The sequence below is a fragment of the Schistocerca gregaria genome, chromosome 1, assembly GCF_023897955.1.
Source record: "Schistocerca gregaria isolate iqSchGreg1 chromosome 1, iqSchGreg1.2, whole genome shotgun sequence".
NCBI classification, from domain to species: Eukaryota; Metazoa; Arthropoda; class Insecta; order Orthoptera; family Acrididae; genus Schistocerca; species Schistocerca gregaria.
In genome coordinates, this window is record NC_064920.1 from 942,256,505 (window position 1) to 942,284,193 (window position 27,689).

At 38.3% G+C, this 27,689-nt stretch overlaps 1 protein-coding gene across 5 annotated transcripts in view; it reads left to right on the top strand.

Moving 5' to 3' along the window:
- LOC126275603 (cytosolic purine 5'-nucleotidase) overlaps positions 1 to 27,689 on the top strand; it is a 413,580-nt gene that overhangs the window by 318,355 nt on the left and 67,536 nt on the right. For all 5 annotated transcript variants that reach the window (XM_049977212.1, XM_049977210.1, XM_049977211.1 and 2 more), the window contains exons 5-6: positions 11,908 to 12,054; positions 16,415 to 16,508. In XM_049977212.1, the coding sequence (XP_049833169.1) occupies positions 11,908 to 12,054; positions 16,415 to 16,508 (241 nt within the window). The remainder of the gene's footprint in view (positions 1 to 11,907; positions 12,055 to 16,414; positions 16,509 to 27,689) is intronic.

Here is a 27,689-nt window from a genome sequence, read left to right on the forward strand (position 1 = left end):
CGACATAGTCTCATTTTAGACTTATACACTTCGTCCAACGCTGTTCTAATTTGTTGATCCCTTCCAGATAATACAAATTGTCCAAGTCTGCAAAATACCTATTAGTTGCCGCAATCACCTCCTCATTTGAATAAAATCTTTGTCCCACCAGCCATTTCTTCAAATTGGGGAACAAATTTGAGGGAGCCAAGTCTGGAGAACGGGGGGAATGTGAAACGAACTGAAATCCTATTTCCATTAATTTTGTGACCATAGCTGCTGAGGTGTGCGCTAGTACATTGTCGTGATCGAAAAGGACTTTTTTGCAGTCCAATCACCGGCGTTTTTTTTTTGAAGCTCGGTTTTCAAACCGTCCAGTAACGATGAATAATATTCATCTGTAATAGTTTTACCCTTTTCCAGATAGTCGATGAGGATTATCCCTCGCAAATCGCAAAAGGCAGTCACCATAACCTTTCTGGCCGAAGGAATGGTCTTCACCTTTTTTTGGTGCAGATTCTCCCTTGGTAGCCCATTGTTTAGATAGTTGTGTGGTCTCAGGAGTATAGTAATGTATCCACGTTTCATACACAGTGACGAAACGATGCTTAAAGTTCTGCGGATTCTTCCTGAACAGCTGCAAACCATCCTTGCGACACTTCACATGATTCCGTTTTTTGTCAAGTGTGAACAATCGCCAAACCCATCTTGCGGATAACTTTCTCATGTCCAAATTTTTATGCAAAATATTCAGTCGAGAAGCCCACAGCACTAGCAATCTCATGCACCTTAACTCTTCTGTCATCCATCACCATAACATAGATTTTATCAATGTTTTCTGGAGTCGTAACCTCCTCATGGCATCCAGAAAGTACAGCATCACTTGTGCCCATATAGCCACTCCAAGAAGTTTTAAACCACTTATAAACTGTTGTAATTGAATATAATGTAAGATATCTGATGAACACTGCAACCAGGGAGAATGAAACGTGCCAGTCTGCAATAGATAATATAATCATTGGTATTCGTCTTTATGATCTTATATCTTCTGTTATTATAAGTGCTTTGTCAGACCACCATGCAGTAGAACTAAGTGTGCACGTAAAAAAGGTTCCTACACTCAGTTGCTATAGATATATTAGGATGAATACAGACCAAAATATAACTCATTTGAATAATATGCTAAGGAATGTGGATTGGAACAGTGTTCTAACGATACATCATAGTTACGGCAAATTCTCAAGTGAACTATTCTACGAGGGTTGTTTTTTAAGTAAGGGCCGTTCGTGCGTATAGTCCCGTAGTTTGCGCGGATGCCGCAACAAGCCACCGCGCCACTTGCCGGCAACCTTCCCATTCACACTGATGCAAGTTGCAGCTCTGTAGCTGACGTGTACGCATAGCTGTGCTACTTGATAAAGTTTACGATTATTGGATCGCCCACCACGTGTGAGATACGGTCAGTGATACGTTTTTTGACCGCAAGAAGCCTATCAGCTGCAGAAATTCATCATCAGTTAACAGAAGTTTATGGCTTGAATGCAATGAGTGAAGGTAAAGTGCGTCAATGGGTTAGAGAGTTTAAAAATGGCCGTCAAAACTTCCATGATGAAGAACGCTCAGGCCAGCCCTCTGTGATCACTGATGATTTGGTGGCTGCAGTCGAAACAAAGATTCGTGAGGATAGAAGATTTACAATTTCCATTCTTTCTTTGGAATTTCCACAAGTTTCAAGATCGGTTTTGTACAAAATTGTGTCTGAAAACCTAAACTTTAAGAAACTGTGTTCTCGGTGGGTACCCAGACTCCTCACAGAGGACCACAAAGGGAAGAGATTTGCCACTTCATTGGATTCGTTACGAGGAAGAAGGGGATGACATGTTGAGTCAAATTGTCACAGGTGAAACATGGGTATCCCATATCACTCCCGAAAGCAAGCGACAATCGATGGAATGGCGGCACACAATCTCACACGCCAAGGTCAAAGCCAAACAGATGCTGTCAAAGCGCAAGATTATGGCAACTGTGTTCTGGGACCGGCGCAGTGTTTTGCTAGTGGACTTTATGCCACAAGGAACGACAATCAACTCAGATGCCTACTGTGCAACTCTAAAGAAGCTCCGCAGAGCAATTCAAAACAAAAGGCGCGGCATGCTGACAAAAGGAGTTTTGTTCCTGCACGGTAACGCTAGGCCTCACACCTCATCTACTCATGTATTTGCACCGCACACACAACACACTGTAGATTGTGAAGATTGGCAGTAATGACAGAGCATAAAGCAAAACTGTAGCATCTGAGCTTGCTTTCAAATTTACACTTTGCACAGTGTACAGAAATTCACTGAGCTGACTTCTAACAAACTTGTAACATCAATTGGGGAAGTAAACTCATTTTTTCACATCTGTGTTTCTGTCATCAAGCCTAAAATAGCACTTTAACAGTGGTGAGTATATATGAAGTGTGGCTTGCAAGAAAAGCAATGCTGACAAAGTATGTTGTTAAGCAGATGTCTGCATTTGTGCTGGTGGTTTAACCACATAACTGCTGCGATGTTTTTGGTTTAATTCAACATGTTCATCAGTTTTTACTTTTTTGTGGGTGAGCACAAAGGATGATCTCTCAAAAACAAATGTCATGAATATATAATTTGTGGTCACAGCATGTTGGAAAAAAACTGTATTACCTTGTACCCAAATACCATTTTCAAGTTTTTGATGAATTTTTACTTTCTGCTACACATCTGTGATTTTTTAAGAACTGATGAAATTCATTATGACAAATTAATATATAAAAATTGTATTGTACATTTAATTTCCTTCACTTAGACAGATTTCATTTAAAGCATTGGAGAAAATTGCTATTTTTAATCATATATGCTAGTTACATGTATTTTTGCTCATATTTTGTGGAGTTTTAACATTTTCCTCAATTTTGTGTTTTTTAAGCCTGGACCACAAGAAAACAAAAAATATGGGTTTCACTGTATTGTCATTAGTGTTACTGCACTTATACATTTACGTTACTGCCTTTGTTCAGGCTTTCATTATAATACTCGTGTACTGTTCATCTACATTCTGTACAATATGCGATAAAAAAAAAGTGAAGCACCAAGAAGTGGAGGAAATGAAATGAAACTTCGTAGGTCCAGAGAGTACGTGATATTATTTCAATTATACCAAATTAAGTCAAATTTTCAAAGAATTTCACAACATGAGCCCACTTATCATTGTATGACATTGTACCACCTCTGGCCTGGATGTGCGCTCTGATTCAGTTGTGATGAGTGTCATAAAGCCATAGTATCATCTTCTGAGACAAAGTGGCTCACAATGCTGTAATTGGACCTTCATAAACTAGATACTGGCACTGGGACAGAGTTGATGGCTAAGCTAGTCCCTCATATTTTCTATCAGGGTCAAATCTAGGTGTCTCGCTGGCCATGGGAGTACCTCATCATCACATAAACAGTTCATAGACACACCTCTCTTGTGTGAACAAGCATTGTGTTGTTGAAAACTTGCACTGTCATACTTACACACGAGGACACAGGAGGCTTTTGTACTGCCGAAGTTCCCTCAGTCACTACCAGCCTTGACATAGAATCATAGCCAATGCCTTCCCACTACTTGACACCAGGAGTAACACCACTGTGTGTCTCAAAAACACTGGGAAAATGAGACGTCTTCCCAGTTCACTGGCATATTTGCTGACAATGGTCATTGGGATGGTGCAGAACTGCAATCCATCCCTGAACATAATGTGACACCATTAATCAGCAGTTCATGATTCCCAGTTATGGCATAATTCCAAATGCAGCCATTTGTGGTTTGGTGTTAACGATGGGCTACATACGGGACAGTAATTCTCTAATCCGGCTGTTGCTAGTCTCTGACCAGTGGCACAGAATATTGCAGGGGATCCATTACTTGTTGATTTGAAGGGGTTATGATGTGCTTGGTACACAGTATGTTGATGCTCCCTTGTGTGATTAGACTTATTCAACCAGAACTTTGACGACAAATATGCCTGCCATCATGTTCTCATACAGTCCTTCATCAGACTACTGTCACATCTGAATGCTCCACAAATGTAGATGTTGCACAGTCTGATCAACTGGCCAAATAGACCCACACTGATAGCCCTTTCAAACTCTTGTCAGGTACTGGTAATGCTGTCTCACTGAGTATGCAGCATCTCTGTGCACTTCACAGTGATCTCGCAACATCTGCCTCCGTTCATGCCCCTTATATACCTTACCAGGCCTGGTAACAACATCAGACATGAACAACACTAATGCACTATGGTGGCCATTCTGCTTGTCACCAGGAATTGCAACTCTTAATCATCTACACACCCACCAGTGCTGTATATGTGACATCTGACTACATTATATGGGTGTTTCGCCCCCCCCCCCTCCTCCTCTCTCTCTCTCTCTCTCTCTCTCTCTCTCTCTCTCTCTCTCTCTCTCTCTCTCTCTCTCTCTCTCTCTCTCTCCTTCTTTTTTTTTCCCAGGCTGTGTTTTTCCACCTGTGTCAGCTCGCTTTTCATATCTGTGTTCACAAATTTCTTTTTTCTTTTTTGTATGTGACTGTTAAAGCTCCACACTTTTCTTTTCATACAGTTTCAACAGCATTCATATATGAATCAGTCTGTACTTTATTGCAAATCTACATTTCAGTTATAGTATAGCTATCATGAGTTCTATAATATATAAGAAACACAAAGAAATCAGACATTGAATGCTAACAAACTAAGTTTATATCACAGTTATACAGACCTGGTGACTCCATAATAAATGACATACCATTTGAAGTGAGTCATATGGTATCAACAGGCCAGTAAACGCACTGGTTATTACATGTACCTGACTTAATTCAGACCGAGGCTGCTGTTTGGGGACCTATACAACCAGCCACAGTATATGTCATAGAGAAACAATACCCTCTATGTCAAAGAAATATATGTGAGACTAGCAATCCAAACAGTTTTGTATTAAAATAAGAGTAGACAAAGTACAGTTATAATAGAATAACAGTTTTGCACTAAACAAATGACAAGGTAAAGTAAGATCAATATAATGACTTAGTGGATTCAGGACTGTGTGGAATGTAGTGAAATGAGAGACAGGACAAACAGCCACAGAACTGGATAATATCACTACTGAACTGAATGAAAGATACAGTAGAAAGTATAGGGACAAACAGTTCAAGAGAAAAATTGCAGCATTCTGAAATTAAGAAAATTATACGTTCTCTCAAAAATAAAAGCTCATATGGCTTTGATGATGTTTTATCACCTTAGCAACAATAATATCCTCAGCAGATTACAGTTTATGTTTCAGAAGAGTTGTTGTATCGAGAATGCCAGTTACTCACTCACCAAATTTTACCAGTGTTAAATAATTAATGCCATTCTATTTTCTGCAACCTACCTAAAGCATTTGACTATGTGAATCATGATATTTTCCTAGATGAACTGAAGTTTTATGTGCTTGATGGTATATCCAACAAATGGATAATGTCATATCTAAACAAAAGAATGCAAAAAGTTGTACTTAGTAATTAAACCAATACAGTCCGGGGCATAATTCTTACTAGGGAAAAATCACGTATAGTGTTTCCCAAGACTCAATCTTACTTTCACTATTGTTCCTTACATATGTAAATGATCTTTCGTCTAATGTATATGAAGCAGAATTAGTTCTTTTTGCAGATGACACTAGTATTATCAATCCAAGCATAAAGACAGACACAGAAGAACTGATAAAAAGTATTGTTAGAAGTATCATTGACTGGTTTTCTGTGAATGGATTCACCTTCAATTTTAAAAAGACACAACATATTCAGTTCTGCACATCTAGAGGTACTGTACAAATCATAATTTTAACAGATAATGAGAAAATAATAGATAGGATGGAAACCTCAAAATTCTTAGGTGTCCATATGTATGAGAATTGAAACTGGAAAAAGAACATTTTGGAGCCCCTAAGACAACTTAGTTGAGCCACATTTGCTCTTAGAGTCATTGCAAGTCTCGAGGAGAGAAAAATCAGCACGTTGGCATATGTTGAATATTTCCATTCAATATGTCATAAGGGATAATATTCTGGGATAACTCATCTTTAAGATTGAAAGTCTCCATTGCTTAAAACGTGCTGTCAAAATAATATGTGGTGCTCACCCATGATCATCTTGTAGACATCTTTTTAAGGAGTTGGGCATTTTGACTACTTATTGCTTCACAGTATACTTATTCCCTCATGAAGTTTGTTGTAAATAATCCACTACAGTTAAAGAGGAACAGTTATGTATATAATTACAATACCAGAAGGAAAAATGACATTCATTACTCCACATTAAGGTTGTCCTTGGCACTAAAAGGGGTGCACAATGCTGCAAAAAAATTTTTGATCACTTACCCAGTCATACAAAATTTCTGACAAACATCAGAGTAAAATTTGAAAATAAACAAAAAGTTTCTCCTTGACAACTCCTTCTGTTCTGTAGAAGAATTTTATTTATTGTAATGTATAAAAGGGGGAGGGTAGGAATTACTAACATCTGTAAATTAAATAAAAATAAAATAAAATAAATTATACATTTTCAGCATTCACAAATTAACTTGTGGTGTGAATGCAAAATGACTCATTTCACATCATTACAATTTATTAAAATGACTCATTTCACATCATTACAATTTATTGTACAAAACGATCCAGGGAACATGGACTAACTAACTAACTGACTAACCCACTGATGCTGTTGTGAAACATGTCAAAATTTTTTTTATAACTTATAACAATGATTAAAGCTTCATGTAGGCACTGATGATAGATATACTGTAACTGAAATCTAGACCTGCAATAAAGTACAGGTTGACTTTAGACTCATTGCTGACTTCCTTCCTGTCTGAATTACATACAGTCACTGTGCACAATGGTTATAAGGAAATCCAACCTGAGAATTAAATTTAAATATTCATATCCTTATGGCATAAGTTTTCTCACAGTTACACAGGAATAAGTAAAGTTTGTAGTGAATGCTTGGTGAGAAGATTTCTTCTATTGCTACTACAATAATTCTTTTGGATATCAAGTGACTTACATGCAGTAACATGCCCTGTGAGTGAATTGTTTGTCTTGCAGTCCAGTATTAATTTGTATGTTCTGTGAGTTACTTGTAATGTTTGTCTTATTTTAATAACAATTTTTGGACATCTTAAATGAAGATAATGTTTAGTATCACTGGTTTTTTAATTTAATTTTGATTTTTAATTAACTATGCCACACACAGTGACTAATCACAGAACAATTATGATAAAATCAAGTTAATCATACAGCATGGTTTTTGCTCAGCACTGAAAAAAGAAATTAAGTTTTGTGATTGCGATCTGTTGATTTTAAAAAAAATTGTGAATTGTGATTTATGTGTCTCATAACATACATAATCTAAATCATTTGATTCAGTTACAGGAGACATTTCAAAATTGCGGTAAAATTTCACCTTAAACAAAGAACAGTTGATGTTAACTAACAGCATAATAATAATAATACAATTTAGTTTATATACATACAATAAAAATCTAACACTTAATTATCCCTTGCTCAAATTATTATTTCACCCTCTATGAATGCATCTTATTTAATGTGCATAATGGAATTTTTGGTGTTGTCATAAATCTTGTTGCTCACTCTGAGTCAGACACTGCAGGTGTGTGTTGTTGTGCGGGAGGTATTTGATTTTCTTCCTTCCACACATATCTGGAAGGCGTTCCCCGATCCACCACCTGAGGACGTGCTCTGTAGGGGTTTCTGGCTCCCCGAGCATCTGACCCAGACTGGGTGGCTGATATCACATGTGGAAAGCAACGGGAAGCTACCACATTACTATTCCCAAGGTGTACTTGACATGGTCCTCTACGTGCAAAATAGTGATTCCAGAGGTAAAACATCCCCTTAATTGGATCTCCGGGAGGGGAGTACATCGAGGCTAATTGAAAGTGTAAGGATAAAGAAAAAGAAAAGGAAAGCGGAAAAGTTAAGGGTTGGTACATGGAATGTTCGCACCCTCTTTCAATCTGGCAAATTTGAAAATTTGAAAGAAGGATTAGAGCACAACAGTATAGATATTCTTGGAATGTGTGAGGTGAGATGGGGAGGCAATGGTGGGTTACAGAGTGATGACTACAAACTATTTTATTTAGACAAGGAAAAAAATGGAATGAATGGAGTAGCTATCATGATAAAGAAGGTAAAAACCATGACAACAGAGGTGGAATACATAAATAGCAGATTGATGATGCTGAGGTGAAAGGTCACAAGAAAGATGTAGTTCCGATACAAGTCTACATGCCAACCACCAAACACAGCGACAATGACACTGAGGAGTGCTGCAGCAGAATTGAATCACTGATTGAGAGAGAGAAGAAAAAGGTGTGCATCATTGTAATGGGAGATTGGAACGTGATGGGTGGCAAAGGGAAAGACAGAGATGTGTTTGGAAAGTTTGGATTCAGTAACAGGAACAAAAGAGGTGTGAGAATAGTAAGATTTTGTAAGGAAAACTCATTGATAGTTATAAACAAGCTTTTTGAACATCATAAAAGAAGACGGTACACATGGACATCAAATATAGACAATAGAAGATACCAGATCAATTACATACTAATACAGATTCTGGACATGAATGAGAAGTACTAAGGCTTATCCATGAGCAGATCTTGGTTGTAGCAGATGTGCAGTTTAGATTGAAAAGAATGTTGCTAGGTAAAGTGAGAACAAAATTTAACATGGATGCTCTAAAGGAAGAAGGAGTGGCCAAAAAGCTTGAAAAAGAGTTGTGAGACAATTGGAAAATTAGAGAAAAGACAGAAGGCGTAAACGAATAGTGGAACCAGTTCAGAGACACCCTGAAAGCAACCAGTAAAGATGTTGTTAGTGTGGTGAAGTGCAAGCGGAGAAGTAAACCGTGGGTTACCGATGACATGATCTTGAAGGTGGAAGAAAGGAGAAAATGGAAAAACACACAAAATGATGATGGAAAAAGACGGTACAGAAGACTGAATAATGAGCTGAGGAGAGTAACTCTGATCAGGCCAGGGAAAAATGGATGAGAGAAATATGCTCAGAAATTGAGACACTGGAGAAAGAGGGTAATTATGAAAAGATGTATCAAGTAGCCAAGGAAATAGTATTTCAAGGAAGGAAGAACAAAACTAATATGGAGATAGAAGGGGAAAATGGAACTCTTTTAAGTGGCTCACATGCTGTTCAGAATATATTGGATATATTGAAACTCTCTTTGAAGCAGATCAAAGATTTTCCAATCTGCAGATTGAGAAGAAAGATTCAATAAATTAAGATGAAAAGGAGATTTTATCCTAGGTTCCAGAGGTAAATAAGACATTGGGGAACTAAAAAATAAGAAAGCGTGTGGTGTAGATGGCATTCCAGCAGAAACCTCAAACAGATTAAAAGAAACGGGCGAGAATGAGTTGAGCTCTCTTTGCAACTAAGTCTATGACAAAGGGGAATGGCCATAAGACTTTCTAGTAAGTATAATAGTTCCAATCCCAAAGACTAATAGTCCCAAAAAGTGTGATGACCACAGGACAATCAGCCTAATATCGCAGGCAGCAAAAGTAGTTCTTTGAATTCTGAATAGCAGGCTATATGGAACTCTGGAGAGAACACTTGGTGAAGAACAATATGGTTTCATAAGGGGAAAGGGAACACGAGATGCCATTGGACTTCCAAGAACCATCGGCGAAAGATACATAGAAAAGGACAAAGAAGCATATGCTGTCTACATAGACCTTGAATAGGCCTTTAATAGAATCCAGCGGGATAAGCTGTTATATATCTTTAAAAAGGAGGGAGTAAAGTGGGAGTAGAGTAGATTGATCACAAATCTGTATCTGAATCAGAAAGCTTTGGCACGAATAGGTAATGGTATCTCCGAAAACAGCAAGATTGAGAGAAGTGTTAGACAGGGCTGTTGTCTCTCGCCAGTCCTATTTAACATCTGTGTGGAAGAAGTAGTGGAAAGCTGTTTGGGTGGGACAAGAGGTTTGCAGATGACATGACGATCTTCACAGAAAATCAAGAGACACTGACTCAAATGCTAAATGACCTGAATGAAGCCTGTGCAACATATAGTATGAAAATTAATAAAAAGAAAACCAAAAGCATGGTCATAGGCCTAAAGAAAAGAAAATTGAAAATTAAGTTTGGGTCAGAAATCGTAGAACAGGTAAGAGCATTCAAGTATTTTGGAAGTTGGATTAAAGAAGACACGGATTGCAACAAGGTATCAAAGTGAGAATGGCTGTGGTAAAAAAAATCATTTCAAAAGCAGAGAAGACCCCTAACTAGTTGTTTAAACAAGGAATTGAGGAAGTGCCTGGGTAAGGGCTTAATATGGAGCGTAGCCTTGTATGGAGCAGAAATGTGGACTTTGAGAAAGCAGGATGAGAAGAGAATTGAAGCTTGTGAAATATGGATATGGTGTGGAGTGGAGAATATCAGCTGGACTGATTAAGTCAGGAATGAAGAAGTACTGAGGACAGTTGGAGAAGAACAGAGGATGATGCTGATGGTGAAGAACAGGAAACTAAACTGGATAGGCCAAAATCTAAGAAGAGATTGCCTTCTACTTGAAGCAATTGAAGTTTTCATTCTGGGAAAGAAAGGGAAGGGCAGAAGAAGGTTGCAGATGCTGGATGATGTCAGCAGACTACAAGAAGGGTACTGAAGATTGAAGAGGAATGCAGAAGACACATAAGCATGGAGGGCTACGCAGTCAAAATCTGGTGTAAGGCAGACAACCCAGTGATCATGATGATGATGATAATTCTTGTTTATCAAAGTTTACACAGAAAATATAATTGTAAATAAGACTACAGCCAAATAAATGCGAAAGAAAATCTCCACACCAGAAAACTAACAGACAAAGCATACTGCAGAAAGATTTACTGGCTTTCAAAATCTTTGGTATTGAAAAACAAAAGGAAAAAGTAAGAGAAAATTGAACTTCAAAGGCCGGCCAGCGTGGCCGAGCGGTTCTAGGTGCTACAGTCTGGAACTGTGCGACCGCTACGGCACGCAGGTTCGAATCCTGCCTCAGACATGGATGTGTGTGATGTCCTTAGGTTGGTTAGTTTCAAGTAGTTCTAAGTTGTAGTGGACTGATGGCCTCAGAAATTAAGTCCCACAGTGCTCAGAGCCATTTTGAGAACTTCAAAGGTTCATATTGGAAGGCAGTTGCCCATACGAATGGTTGAAGAGGGAGAGATGTGAATAACAACTATGGTTTTAAGGGAGAGGGTAAGGAGTCATTCCAATCCCAATATATATATTAAAAACAAAGATTCCAAGACTTACCAAGCGGGAAAGCGCCGGCAGACAGGCACATGAACAAAACACACAAAAACACACACAGAATTACTAGCTTTCGCAACCGATGGTTGCTTCTTCAGGAAGGGATTGGAATGACTCCTTACCCTCTCCCTTAAAACCCACATCCTTTCGTCTTTCCCTCTCCATGTGCCTGTCTGCCGGCGCTTTCCCGCTTGGTAAGTCTTGGAATCTTTGTTTTTAATATATTTTTCCCATGTGGAAGTTTCTTTCTATTTTATTTACAATCCCATATATATATATATATATATATATATATATATATATATATATATATATATTACTGTGACAATTAAGATGCATAACACCCATCCTCTTAGGAGGTACAAAATAGCAAACAGACTGCAAGCTGCACTTGTAAATCTGGTTTCTAAATCAGAAATGTATATCAATTTTGGTAGCTTGCAGTATTTTGCTCATTTTTTGAGCATCTATAAAGGTCTTGTATTAATGCTTACAACATTGTGTTTTCATATATACCATGTAAGAAAATAATAATATTTTTCACTTTTAGTTCCCAGGTGTATGAACTCTACCCAAATAAATTCCTTCAACTGGATGAATCTCGTGTGTATGTACTCAACACGTTGTTTAATCTTCCTGAAACATATTTGCTGGCATGCCTAATTGATTTTTTCACAAATTCACCACAGTACACAAGGTAAGATTAATAAAATAAGTATCTCAGAACTTCTGCAATATTATTTACTTTTTTCTGGGTTTAATGGTACTAGCAGTAGGATAAAAACAAGAGATTTGTTTTCAGATTGTCCCTTTTTTATAGATTATCTCATTAAATAATTAATTTCCTACAGTATTGTTGAAATAAAATTAAAGATCTGTGGATAAATTTATAGACAACTGTTGTTCCAGCTACTTGTGTGCCATAGTAATACATAATGATTAAAAATTATTGGGTGTTTTCGTAATAACACTGTGTATAAATAAATGATCTTGTCACCACTGTGAAGAGGAAAGTTTGGTTTTGTGTCAATACTCATGCGTATAACATAGCAGATGATCTTGCGGTGAACCTCTTCATGCTAGTAGTTGCAAATAAGTCTGATTTACCATTGCCTATGGCTGTGGTAATGAACCTTCAGAATTTTTGAAACATCACAGAAAATAGAGAAACATAAACTTAGTCCTTGAGAAATTGTGCTCACTGAGATCTGGCAATAGGGCTTCTGTGAGCAGAAAGTGTTGTTTGTGGCTAATGTATGGCCACTGTATCAACTTGACAACACTCTTGAATTTTTGTAAGGCTGTATGGTGGAATCCTGTCTTTTCAGAAAAAGAAACCCTGTTACTTTCTCTCTGCTATGAGCTACTTAAGTTAATCATTAGAAAAGCACGTCCAGGTCCACGTGACCTTTTACAATTCTATTGGCAAAGAAAAGTGGGCCAATTACGTATTATTTATTAACAGCCGTTGCATAGTATCGCCTGTTGTGCTGACCACTTTTGCATATCCACACAGTCTTTTATTCCTTTGCATATGTTTGCCTTGTTTTCTGAAAAAGTCCTGTGTTTTTTGTTTTAAGTGCCTTTATTCTTATGCTAAAAATAAATCTTGTTCATCATATGCTGTTATAATTTAACTACAGCCTGTCCAATAGTTTATGGGCCCAGAAAAACTTGTTAATTTCCAGGTGTAACATTTTATTTTCTTCACATTAATCAAGTCTCCAATGTGCGTTCTGTTACATTGAGGGTTTTCCTAGGAAAGCAGAAAGGTAAAACATGGATCAAATGGAGCTTTTCACTATCCAAAAATTTGATGGAGGTAATCTTCGTTTATGGAAGTATCAAACAGAAATTATCTTTGAGATGAGAATTTTCTAGACATTGTTAGTTAGCGTTAGTAAAGAACGCCAGTTGAAGCTACAGGTGCATAGAACTTATGGGATGAGTTTAATGTGAAGGCAGTGCTTTTTATTTCGTTTGGTATTGATTCAACCAGCTGCAAACTATCATTTCATGACAGTAAATGTGGAATTGGCTTAAAATAATGAGCACCAATCTGCAGTCTGCAATAATTAGTTATAAGATGTCACTCTGGACACTATTGCACAACATGTCAGTAAAGTTGAAGCACTAGCACAGTCTCTTGCAGATGTAGGTGAACCAGTAGCAGATACAGAGAAGACTGGCAAAGTTTTAGGTAAACTTCTGGAAAAATATGGTGTATTTGTTACAGCTTAGGACTCAAGTGAAAAAAGCAGCCAGACTTTTAATAATTAAACGCCAGGGTTACTGAAAGAAGAGCAGCACTTGTCTAAGACTGAAGAAACCACAACTACGTATGGTAATCACAAAAGTGATAAATGTCAGGGACACTGTTTGCAAAGCAATTTAAATGAAAGTTCTCCAAATAAGAAGAATTTTGAGTGCTATAATTGTAAGAATGGTCATTATAAGGTTGCACCTAAGAAAGGACAGATGAAATTGTCGATAGAAAGTCAAGAATCTGAACTTTAAGCCCCGAGTGCAGAAATCGGGAACATTTTGGTTACTAATTACGATAATGATTGGCTTGCTGATAGTGCTGCATCAAACCACATGATGTCACACAATGAATATTTTTAATGCTTGGGAAGTTCATAGTTTCTGTTCAGATAGTAGACAATTCAGTTGCCTATGCGAAGGTACTTGATCAGTCAAGTTAAATGAACTACTAAATTGTGTGTGGGAACCTTGTACACTGGAGGATGCATCGTATGTACCTGGTTTAAAAAATGTATATATATATATATATATATATATATATATATATATATATATATATATATATATATATATATATATATATTTTCAGTGGGAGGAACAGCTGATAAAAGTTCAGAAGTCACATTTAACAATAATAAGAGTGAGATATTTAATGAGAAGCTAGTGGGAAATAGTGTAAAAGCTCAAAATCGAAGATGTTATTTTGCATGGAAAATGTGAAACAAGCAAATTATGCATCATTTTCACAATTCGTTCATAACTAAAGAATAAATCTCATTCATTATATGCTGTTATAATTTGATTACACCCTGTTTGACAACAGCACTTCTGCACTGTCACATGTGTTCTCAGGGACAGATCTTGATCTTTCAGATCCCCATGTTTGGACATTGACACATAAGTGAAATTTCACTTCAATTCTCTGTGTGATTCATTGCAATAAATTCTCACTGTATTCAGTAATGGAAGTAAAATTTCTCATAAAATATTTGCATCAAGTTCATTTGGCAGAGTTTGTGTACCATATGCAGTTTGTTCAGAGCCTACTGCAGTTCCTTATATAGAACATTCCTCACTGCTGATGTTGATAACTACAACTTTTGAGTGGATCTCTGTGTTAGTTCCAATGGTCTCCACAGTAAACTTTAATGCCTTTTGCTGACCATATCTTTGCTTGCAACAGACTTCCTCTCAGGTCCTTTTCTTTGGATGACAAATGCATCTTCTGTTGTTAAATTGTTCATACTAACTATTGTATAACATTGTGGGGGTACCATGGTGCCCAAATTGCTTTCTAAATTGCTGTTGTATGAAAATGCTCTTTCCTTGCATTCAAGTGTGCATGAAAAAGTCTATTGATTTAACACAAACACATTTTCCAACATCAATAACATAAAAGTTTCCAGTTTGATGCTGTATGTAGAGATATGTGAGATGAGGATAGCCATATTAATAATACTTTCAGATAAAAGCTTATAGCACTGCAGATAACTGCAATATAATTACTAGCTGGTTGAAAGTTAGAAGACAATGGCAGTATTACAATTTTTGTCTATTTGCATTATATGTGATCGAAGGACATGATTGCATGAGGCAGCATTGCACTTCGATTGTAGGAGCAGGCACAGGCACACTGCCAAATCTCTTTACGTGATGAGTGGTTTAAAGTGGTTTACAGAATTTTAATGTCTGCAGATGCAGGTGAAAGGTTTGTGGATGTGAATAAAGGACTTATGGACTGTGCTTACTGTCACAGACCTCTCACTATAAACTTTCTTCCTTGAGGTGATGATAAAACCCTGTATTTATATTGTATTTATGAAAATTTGCTAGCATTGAAATCTATCTATATCCATAGAGAAAGGAAAGGACTCTTTTAGTTTCTTGTAACTAGTTTGAAATAGTTTTCATATGTTCTACAAGAGAAAAAACAGAAACAACACAAAAAACTACTCTTGACACAGAAGAAACCCATGCTGATCTATGTCCCTTTTTGTCATGTCAAGCATTACTTCAACAAGTATGAAAATGATAGATTGTTACTTACTGTAAAGATAACACATTGAGTTACAGACAAGCACAATGAAAACTCTGTTACACACTGAGTTTTTGGTCAAAGCCTTCTTCGGAAAAGAAAGGAAAACATACCCACATTCGTACAAGCAGGCACACCTCACGCACACTACTGTTATCTCGAGCCCCTCAAACTTGTCTCTGCTAGGTAAAGCAGCTGGTGTGTGTGTGTGTGTGTGTGTGTGTGTGTGTGTGTGTGTGTGTGTGTGTGTGGTGTGCTTAACAGTCTTTTTGTCGTGCTTGCCTGTAGCTAAATGTGTCATCTTTATGATTTTCATAGTTGTTGATATTCCAACCTGCATTTTCCATTGTTTGGTGCATTATTTCATACAGGTATAGCCTTTTTCTTTGTTTTGTTATTCTACAGTGATAAAACATATTGATATATAATTGTTGATATCCCAACCTGCATTTTCCATTGTTTGGAGCATTATTTCATACAGGTATAGCCTTTTTCTTTGTTTTGTTATTCTACAGTGATAAACATACTGATATATGCAGCATGCAAAGTAGTATTTGTGTGGCTTAAAATGTGATCAAATAATACAAGTTTTGTCTCTTCAGAAATATTATTCAAGAACAATGTGTATATTGATAACATTTAATATTTCTTTTGTATTTTTTTTTTTAAAGAATTGACTAATGTAAAATGCTATTTCTTAAAAAAAATAGTGCATTTCAGTTTGTATAATACAAGTTATTGTTCATTCTTCATACAGTGAAACAACTGGTGTGAAGGCGGGTGATCTGTTCATGTCCTACAAATCAATGTTCCAAGATATTCGTAATGCAGTTGATTGGGTGCATTTGCAGGTAGTGTATCATTTCAGATACAGTATTATTTCATGTAAACCACACATTGTGATTTGTATAATTCATATTCTAAGGATTGCACATCTTATCAAAATACATTTCCACTGAACAGTACAGTAGGTCAATGTCCTTATTGTGTGTGAAAATGGTAGCCATGTAAGACACATGAAAGGTGTAGCACTGTAAATAATGACCCTACAGGCCATGAAGTGCAGTGAGGCCCCTATGCTAATAGGCACCTCATATTTTGGGGAGAGGGTCCAAATGATTTTAGTGATTAATTTAAAGAAGTATTCTTACATTCAATGTATCCATGGAAACTCATGAAGCAGAAGTGAACAGAAGTGTGCCAGCAAGTGTTTCACACTCTTTCTTCTTCAATGTTAACTGGAATGCTACAGCATGTGCCAGCCAGTACTGCTTGCCACCCACAGATACCACCAGTGCTATTTTTCTACACAAACAGTGGTCAGAGTACATCATATAGTGCTGTGGAATGTGCTACCTTTACCTTCTTCATTTTTGTGTCCTTCAATTTGTGTTGATAAAAATAGGCTCTCCTACTAATAATCCCTTAAGCTTTTTTGTATGTTTGTGTAGATGCAGTGCTGGAGTGCAAGGAAACTGCTAATAGAAAGTGATTTGCACATTACAAATGTGGACATCAGTTATTGATATGATGCAGTTTATTCCCTCTTCATTCCTGCATTAATGTAAAATTTATTGATGTTATTTGCTATATGGCTTGCTCTTAAACTCTTGCCTTTTTTTTAAGGCAGTGTCTAACAGTAGGTCATTTTTAAGTGATGCTCAAAAGAGAAAATTAAAAGCATGCTGAGACAAAGTTAAAAAGACCATAAAGATAGATAACATCATCCAGCAATCACCTACATGCCAAGAACAGATATGCACTAAAATTAGTAATGAAAGTGAAATCAGAAAAAAAATCTGGTGATTTAAAGCTTGAAAGTGAAAGTCAATATACTTGCAAAATCAAAACAGGAGAGGGTTCTGACAATTTGCAGGTTCATAGAGGACACTATACCGGCGGTGAAAATGAATGGGGTGTAATTTCGGGTGATGCCCAATTTGAAAGCAGACCATCAGCCATAGGAGCTGATTCACCACCAACAGATTGTTCTTCTCAACTTCAAGATAATCAGAAGAATTTGCCTTTTAGTACTGATCTAGGATTATTCCGGGGCAAACTGAATGAATGGAGTAAACTAAAAACTATAAATAGCATGCCATGCAAGCCTCAGTATCGTACCCATAGACACATTAAGACCAAAAGATAATTTAGCTGTGACTATTATTATAATTATACTAAAACACATCAAAAAATTGAACGATTTTGGTGCTGCTACACCCCTAAATTAAGTGCAGTAACTTATATTGCGTAGAAAAATACATGGCATGATGCACAAATTACTGATTGGTGAAGTCCAAACAAGAAAATAAATGAGCATGAAACTTGCACTACACATTTAAATATGTGTCTTACTGACAGCTTTTGGAAATGTAATGAAACCATTAATACACTTTTTGACGAAGGGCATGACCAGATGAAAACCATAATTTCTGGAATGCTTGCTGTAACAAGGACATTAGCTCTATGTCAAACTGCTTTCAGTAGCTTTCATGAATCTGAAAAAAGGGGAACAGATTCACAATTTCTTAACGATAATAGACCTGCTCTCCAGATACGATCCTTTCCAAGGGCACATCTTTCAAATAAAAACTCTAAAACAAAATATTTCTGCCCGCCAATTCAAAATAAGATGGTACAATTGTTAAATGATTGTGTTTTAGAGAAGATCAATGGGGAAATTAAACAGTACCCATTCTTTTCACTTATTCTCCCCCCCCCCCCCCCCCCTCTTGATGCATCAAAAAGGACCAACTTAGTTTTATTGTCAGATATTTGCACTTAGATATAAGTAAACCAGACTGAAAAAGTGTTCAAAATGAAGGAACTGTTATTAGGATTCTGTGTGGTAAGGGGCCATGGTGAGAGTTTTGAAAAGAAATAGTAACTGCTTTAGAGAGATGAACAGACATCTAGAAAGGTACAGAGGTTAAGGTTATGATGGTGCTGCATCTATAAGTGACAAATACTCAATACTTAACATTCAAGAATTAAAGCACAGGTCCAAAATGCCGAGTTTACACTTTGTTTAATTTAAATTTAGTTTAATTTAAATTTAGTTTTTAATGATTCTGTTGTGAATATGGTTGAACTGCAAAAATTTTATGAGAAAATATGACACATTTATGTTTTCTTTAGTACTTCTGTTGTTCTGTGAAAACAAAAAAATGGAACTGTTGCAACTGACACCTAGATGTTCGTCCAGATTTGATTCATTTTTATCAATCAAACTGAGTTTCATACAAATTTTGCAGTGCCCATCCAGTATCATCTTAAAGAGTAAGAAGCAAGCAGAGAGGGAGGAAAGAAGTTTCTAATTTGATAAAAAAAAAATGGAAACTTTTGATTTTTTCCCTGTCTCTTGTATTTCAAAGTAAGGTTTTGGAAAATCTTAACCTAGTTTCCAAACTACTGAGTCCTATAATGCTAAGATAGAAAATGTTTCTCAACTACTTCAAACTTCAAGAAACAATCTACTCACCATGAGAAACAGTTTTGAAGTTGTAGGGGAAAAAGCAGAAGTACTAGTAGAAGTTTGAAGCATTGATCAAAGTTGACCTCAAAATGTACCCATAAAGTGAAGAAACTTTTTGACAAGCTTTCTGCAGATCATAAAATTGTGAATACACTAACATTTTTTTCAGAATTCAGTTTTCAATGCTTCTGATTACTTTACCTTTTTAGTTAGAAAATGAAGATATTCAAAAAATGGCAGAGAAGGTGGTTAGAAAGTGTGAATCATATTTAACCATAAATCTTTCAATGCATTTATTAGCCTAAAAACTCTTATGTGGAAAGAATTTTGAAAGAAATGGAACATGTAGTCAATTAAAGATGCATGAAGCATATCAAGCTGCAAAAATCTGGCCATTCTCAAACATCCACCTCTTTGAATGGTGAAGGATCACTGAATGCCCATATGACCTGGCAGCCTTCCCTGGCTACACTGTTGGAGGACTAGGCTTGCCGTCATGGGAAGAAACATTTTCTCCACTACCTCGTCTATATTAGGACAGATGGGAACGCATTCACCATCACAAAGCCAATGTTTTCTTTCTTTCTTTTTTTTTTTTTTTTAATCTGGGCTTCTTCTGCCATTTGATTGTCTTGGCCGTGTCCTAGTGTCTATTACCCCTCACCAGTCCCTGAATGTGGTCCAGGAAGTGATTTGTCATGGGGACCTCATCCTGCAAACTGATGAGGAACTCCAGGCTAATCTGGAGTGACATGGCATTTATTTTGTTTGATGGATGCAGAAGGGTCACAAAGACAACCACACTGATACCAGCAATTTCATTCCGGCTTTTGGGGGGATACATTCTCAAAGAAGGTCAAGGTTATGTGCCACAGATGCAACGTGAAGCTGTACATCCCACCACCCATGAGGTGCTTTTGATGCTTGTGTTTTGGACATACGTCGTTCTGCTGTGTGACAGACCCTCTATGTGATGACTGTGGACACGTGCTCCATGAGGGAAGCCCCTTTGCTCCGCCACCTGAACATTACATGCATGCGGAAGCTTAATACTCTCTGTCTCCCAGAGCACAAATCTTGGGGTGCAGACCATGCTATTCTTCTCCGTCTATACCATATTCTGGTCTTGTTCAGATTATATTAAGGTAGTCAAGTTTTTGGATCAGTGGCCCCTTCCACTCTGAAAATACTTTACCCTGATGTCTCCTCGCAGAAGCTGGGATTGCCTCTCTACAAATACGATGGGGCCAACTTCTGGTTTCTTACACAATCACCGTTCTCCAATTCCCTGACCATCCGATGTACATTTTGCTCCCCCCCCCCCCCCCCCCCCTCTCCCCGCACCCCCCCTGCCCACCCTTCCCCTTGGATGGTGCCTAAACCATGGCTTAAGACCGATCTATTCCAAGGTCCTAAGGGCTCAGTCACTCCTAAGGTTTTCCAGTGTCTTGTATATTCCATCCTTGCAGAGTTCCAAGGTGCCACCATCTTCTAGACTGATGGTTCTAAGATGATAGATAAGGCGCAGTATGCTTTTACATCTCCTCCTTGCTTAGAACACCATTTATTGCTGGGATCATGTAGTATGTTCACAGCAGAGCGGCTAGCCATCCACAGGGCCCTCCATTTTGTTTCTCAGGCCCCCTTCTTCAGTGTTTTAATGTGTACCAACTCAATGAGCAGTCTGCAGCTATCAACCGATGCTACTCTCATCACCCTTTGGTCTCTGCTATCCATGACTTTCTCTCTGCTACCCATGACCATGCTGCCACTCAGTTGTGTTCCTCTAGGTCCCAAGTCATCTGTGTATCCCAGGGAACGAATTGGCTGATCATTTGGCTAGAGAAGCAGACAATTTCCCCTCCCCCTTTCCCTTTCATGATTCCGGCTGCAAATATGTGGATCTACGTCAGATATTGCTTTGCCCCAAACGTGAAATGACATCTGGTGTGCTACTGCTCTCAGTAATAAACTCTGCAAAATTAAGGAGTCTACTGCAGATTGGCGGTCTTTCTTCAGCTCCTCTCGGAAGGAGTCAACTATCGTAAGATCTCTACGCATTGGTCATACCAGGCTCACTCATTGTTTCCTCTTGTGTAATGAACCTCCCCACAATGTGGTTGTGGAGCCAGACTGACAGTATCCCCTATGTTGATGGAATGTGCCCTTCCTTTGGCTCTTTGTACTAGATATAGTCTTCCAGATTCCTTAAATTTAATATTGGCAGACGATTCATGGATGGTTGAACTGGTCCTCAGTTTCCTCTGTGAAAGTGGTTTGTATTTTCAGATATCGTTGTTGTTGTGGTCTTCAGTCCTGAGACTGGTTTGATGCAGCTCTCCATGCTACTCAATCCTGTGGAAGCTTCTTCATCTCCCAGTACCTACTGCAACCTACATCCTTCTGAATCTGCTTAGTGTATTCATCTCTTGGTCTCCCTCTACTATTTTTACCCTCCACACTGCCCTCCAATGCAAAATTGGTGATCCCTTGATGCCTCAGAACGTGTCCTACCAACAGATCCCTTCTTCTGGTCAAGTTGTGCCACAAACTTCTCTTCTCCCCAATCCTATTCAATACTTCCCCATTAGTTATGTGATCCACCCATCTAATCTTCAGCATTCTTCTGTAGCACCACATTTCGAAAGCTTCTATTCTCTTCTTGTCCAAGCTATTTATCGTCCATGTTTCACTTCCATACATGGCTACACTCCATACAAATACTTTCAGAAACGACTTCCTGACACTTAAAGCTATGCTCGATGTTAACAAATTTCTCTTCTTCAGAAACGCTTTCCTTGCCATTTGCCAGTCTACATTTTATATCCTCTCTACTTCGACCATCATCAGTTATTTTGCTCCCCAAATAGCAAAACTCCTTTACTACTTTAAGTGTCTCATTTCCTAAACTAATTCCCTCAAGTATCACACGACTTAATTCGACTACATTCCATTATCCTCGTTTTGCTTTTGTTGATGTTCATCTTACACCCTCCTTTCAAGACACTACCCATTCTGTGCAACTGCTCTTGCAAGTCCTTTGCTGTCTCTGACAGAATTACGATGTCATCGGCGAACCTCAAAGTTTTTATTTCTTCTCCATGTATTTTGATACCTACTCCGAATTTTTCTTTTGTTTCCTTCACTGCTTGCTCAATATACAGATTGAATAACATCGGGGAGAGACTACAACCCTGTCTCACTCCCTTCCCAACCACTGCTTCCCTTTCATGTCCCTTGACTCTTATAACTGCCATCTGGTTTCTGTACAAATTGTAAATAGCCTTTCGCTCTCTGTATTTTACCCCTGCCACCTTTAGAAATTGAAAGAGAGTATTCCAGTCAACGTTGTCAAAAGCTTTCTCTAAGTCTACAAATGCTTCAAACGTAGGTTTGCCCTCCTTAATCTAGCTTCTAAGATAAGTCGTAGGGTCAGTATTCCCTCATGTGTTCCAACATTTCTACGGAATCCAAACTGATCTTCCCCGAGGTCGGCTTCTACTAGTTTTTCCATTCGTCTGAAAAGAATTCACGTTAGTATTTTGCAGCTATGATTTATTAAACTGATAGTTCGATAATTTTCACATCTGTCAGTACCTGTTTTCTTTGGGATTGGAATTATTATATTCTTCTTGAAGTCTGAGGGAATTTCGCCTGTCTCATACATCTTGCTCGCCAGATGGTAGAGTTTTGTCAGGACTGGCTCACCCAAGGCTGTCAGTAGTTCCAATGGAATGTTGTCTACTCCCGGGGCCTTGTTTCGACTCAGGTCTTTCAGTGCTCTGTCAAACTCGTCACACAGTATCGTATCTCCCATTTCATCTTCACCTACATCCTCTTCCATTTCCATAATATTGTCCTCAAGTACATCGCCCTTGTATAGACCCTCTATATACTCCTTCCACCTTAGAACTGGGTTTCCATCTGAGCTCTTGATGTTCATACAAGTGGTTCTCTTCAATTTTCCTGTAGGCAGTATCTATCTTACCCCTAGTGAGATAAGCCTCTACATCCTTACATTTGTCCTCTAGCCATCCCTGCTTAGCCATTTTACACTTCCTGTCGATCTCATTTTTGAGACGTTTGTATTCCTTTTTGCCTGCTTCATTTACTGCATTTTTATATTTTCTCCTGTCATCAATTAAATTCAATATCTCTTCTGTTACCCAAGGATTTCTACTAGCCCTTGTCTTTTTACCTACTTGATCCTCTGCTGCCTTCACTACTTCATCCCTCAAAGCTACCCTTTCTTCTTCTACTGTATTTCTCTCCCACATTCCTGTCAATTGTACCCTTATGCTCTCCCTGAAACTCTGTACAACCTCTGGCTCTTTCAGTTTATGCAGGTCCCATCTCCTTAAATTCCCACCTTTTTGCAGTTTCTTCAGTTTTAATCTACAGGTCATAACCAATAGATTGTGGTCAGAGGCCACATCTGCCCCTGGAAATGTCTTACAATTTAAAACCTGGTTCCTAAATCTCTGTCTTACCATTATATAATCTATCTGAAGCCTGTCAGTATATCCAGGCTTCTTCCATGTATACAGCCTTCTTTTATGATTCTTGAACCAAGTGTTAGCTATGATTAAGTTGTGCTCTGTGCAAAATTCTACCAGGCGGCTTCCTCTTTCATTTCTTTTCCTCAATCCATATTCACCTACTACGTTTCCTTCTCTGCCTTTTCCTACTATTGAATTCCAGTCACCCATGACTATTAAATTATCATCACCCTTCACTATCTGAATAATTTCTTTTATTTCATCATACATTTCTTCAATTTCTTCGTCATCTGCAGAGCTAGTTGGCATATAAACTTGTACTACTGTAGTAGGTGTCGGCTTCGTATCTATCTTGGCCACAATAATGCGTTCACTATGCTGTTTGTAGTAGCTTACCCGCATTCCTATTTTTCTATTCATTATTAAACCTACTCCTGCATTACCCGTATTTGATTTTGTGTTTATAACTCTGTAGTCACCTGACCAGAAGTCTTGTTCCTTCTGCCACCAAACTTCACTGATTCCCACGATATCTAACTTTAACCTATCCATTTCCCTTTTTAAATTTTCTAACCTACCTGCCCGATTAAGTGATCTAACATTCCACGCTCCAATCCGTAGAACGCTAGTTTTCTTTCTGCTGATAACGACATCCTCTTGCGTAGTCCCGAATGGGGGACTATTTTAGCTCCGGAATATTTTACCCAAGAGGATGCCATCATCATTTAATCATACAGTAAAGCTGCATGCCCTCGGGAAAAATTACGGCTGTTGTTTCCCCTTGCTTTCAGCCATTCGCAGTATCAGCACAGCAAGGCTGTTTTGGTTATTGTTACAAGGCCAGATCAGTCAATCATCCAGACTGTTGCCCCTGCAACTACTGAAAAGGCTGCTGCCCCTCTTCAGGAACCACACGTTTGTCTGGCCTCTCAACAGATACCCCTCCGTTGTGGTTGCACCTACGGTACGGCTATCTGTATCGCTGAGGCACGCAAGCCTCCCCACCAACGACAAGGTCCATGGTTCATGGGGGGGGGGTCTAATAAGGATTTCCTTTACTCCTGGAGCAGGGGCAGGGTAGTTGTGGTTGGGACCTCTCTTCATGTTTTCTCTGTCTGGGACCCATTACCAGTCCCCCTCACGAAAGCTGCTCTTTTATCCATTTGTTTTCCAAGTTTTCCGATTTGGGCTACCCTTTTATACTGTGTTTTAAGTTCCTCGTTTTTATAGTTTGACTTCTCTGACTGGAGGCGCCCACTTTGAGCAGAGTCCTTCTCTTCCATGGGTAACCTTGGAATCATAGGACTGATGACCTAACTGTTTAGTCCCATAAGCTCTCTCAGTTAATCAGTCAATCAGTTTCCCTTGTGAAGTAGTCCAAGTGTTGTCTTTGGACCATGTTTTAATGAAGAACAGCACCACATTGCAGCATAACTGCTTCCTGGTTGACACACACTCTCTTTTCCTATTCCTTCAACTGCCTTACGTTGATGATGAACGCGACTGGGAGACCTCACCCTAGGATTGGCAACTTTTTAAAAATATCAGTATATGTTAAATCAATATTTATAAAAGAAATTGATATTATCAAGACAAAAATATTGATATTTTGGCCAATATTTTCAGTAGTAACAGAAATTTAAAAAAATTGAAGTCACAGAAAAGATTAACAAACATTAAAAAATTGACAAATACTGTATTAACTAATAAAAGACACACAGTGTACAATCAAATCACTTATTAAAAAGATAGAAACTAATTAATGAAGCTAATAATCATCACCAATAGACATTAACAGAGCTCTCTGTTTAATATGTTCCCCTGCAGACATAGTTGTTTTGGAGACTCAAATCAACTTGAAGACAAACCTGACATTTTTGTTACTTTTTGAGCACAATCACAGACACACATGTAACAATGTGTGGGCTGGTTTAATTCAATTACATAAATTATGTCACATCACAATAACCAGCGAACAATAGCAGAGCACCTAAACAACTAAGACATAGCTGGTAGGAGGGCATCAGGGTGCCTCATTCTTTGATGGGTATTCTAGGTATTGTTTGAATGGCTTCACCATATTGTCAGTAGAAGGCATGTTACACATGATATGCCACACTGAGTTCCACCATTCTTGGCAATATCGTTTACCCAGACATTCCTGACAATGATGAGGCAGCAGAAGTGAAATGGATGACAAGAGAGATGTCTTGAGTTCTTGGGAGTGAAACACTTTTTATACATGTTCTGAGCATGAAATATTGTACTTACCATAAACATCTCAGAAAACGGAGTCCGTTTTCCATTAAACACCAGTGCTGTAGAGTGTGTTATTTTTGTGTTGAGTGTACGTTACTTTTACCGTGTGTGTATCTTTTCTTGATCAAGGCAATCAGGTATTAAGAGAAGCACACATTTTGCCTCACAGTTGGGAAGAGGAAGTGATAATTTCCACCATTCTCATTCAGTGCTGTCACAAAATGTGTGTGTTTTGCACATTGTACCTATCTTTTGCAGTGGTAGAAATGACGGAAGTAAAAAGCTTTCATGAATACGCAGTATAGATACATTCATGTTCAAATCTGGTGCTCAATTGTAGGACTGAATATGAAAATAAATTAAGCCCGTTATAAGACATTTATTGTCAGCTGGAAAGATTGGCAGTAGTTGGAATGAGCAAGAAATCTGCTGGTAATAACTATAGTGCCTGTGAATTAAGAAAGGACAGAAAATTAAAATATCGCTTCCAGTATTCAGTATCAATTAATTTGTAACTTAAATCACATCAATATATATCCATATTTTTTGCCTATCCCTACCTCAGTTGCACTTCCATTTATTTCCACCAAATAGTTAATATATTATGTTATTTTATCTATCTTCCCTAAGTTTTGCAGAACAGTCTGCTTGCATACTTCAAGATAATGTGTATAAAAGAGTTTTTCTCTCACTTCTGTTTAATTTTTAAGGTGAATCCATTGTACATCGGGAAGGTGTATGGAAAAATCACTTCAGATTTAAAAGTTTTGTTTGCTCATTGCCCAACCAAAAAAAAAAAGAAAAAAAAAAGATAGAGAGGTTCAAATGGCTCTGAGCACTATGGGACTTTACATCTATGGTCATCAGTCCCCTAGAACTTAGAACTACTGAAACCTAACTAACCTAAGGACATCACACAACACCCAGTCATCATCAGGCAGAGAAAATCCCTGACCCCACTGGGAATGGAACCCGGGTGCGGGAAGCGAGAATGCTACCGCACGACCCTGAGCTGCGGACCCCAACTTTTCATTTCGAGTATTGTTTAAGGCAACATTCACCAGGGTGATTCTGTGATATGTTGCTGTACGTGTCTTTATTTATTCTTTCTTTTATTCTTTCTTTTATTCTTTCTTTATTCACTTCCTAAAAATCACAAACCCAAACATCCTGGCCGCCCCATTGTAGCTGGTTACCAAGCCCCCACAGAACGTATCTCTGCCTACGTAGATCAACCCCTTCAACCCATTACATGCAGTCTCCCATCCTTCATGAAAGACATCAACCACTTTCTCGAACGCCTGGAATCCGTACCCAATCTGTTACCCCCGGAAACCATCCTTGTAACCATTGATGCCACTTCCCTATACACAAATATCCCGCACGTCCAGTGCCTCGCTGCAATGGAGCACTTCCTTTCACGCCGATCACCTGCCACCCTACCTAAAACCTCTTTCCTCGTCACCTTAGCCAGCTTCATCCTGACCCACAATTTTTTCACTTTTGAAGGCCAGACATACCAACAATTAAAGGGAACAACCATGGGTACCAGGATGGCCCCCTCGTATGCCAACCTATTTATGGGTCGCTTAGAGGAAGCCTTCTTGGTTACCCAAGCCTGCCAACCCAAAGATTGGTACAGATTTATTGATGACATCTTCATGATCTGGACTCACAGTGAAGAACAACTCTAGAATTTCCTCTCTAACCTCAACTCCTTTGGTTCCATCAGATTCACCTGGTCCTACTCCAAATCCCATGCCACTTTCCTTGACGTTGACCTCCATCTGTCCAATGGC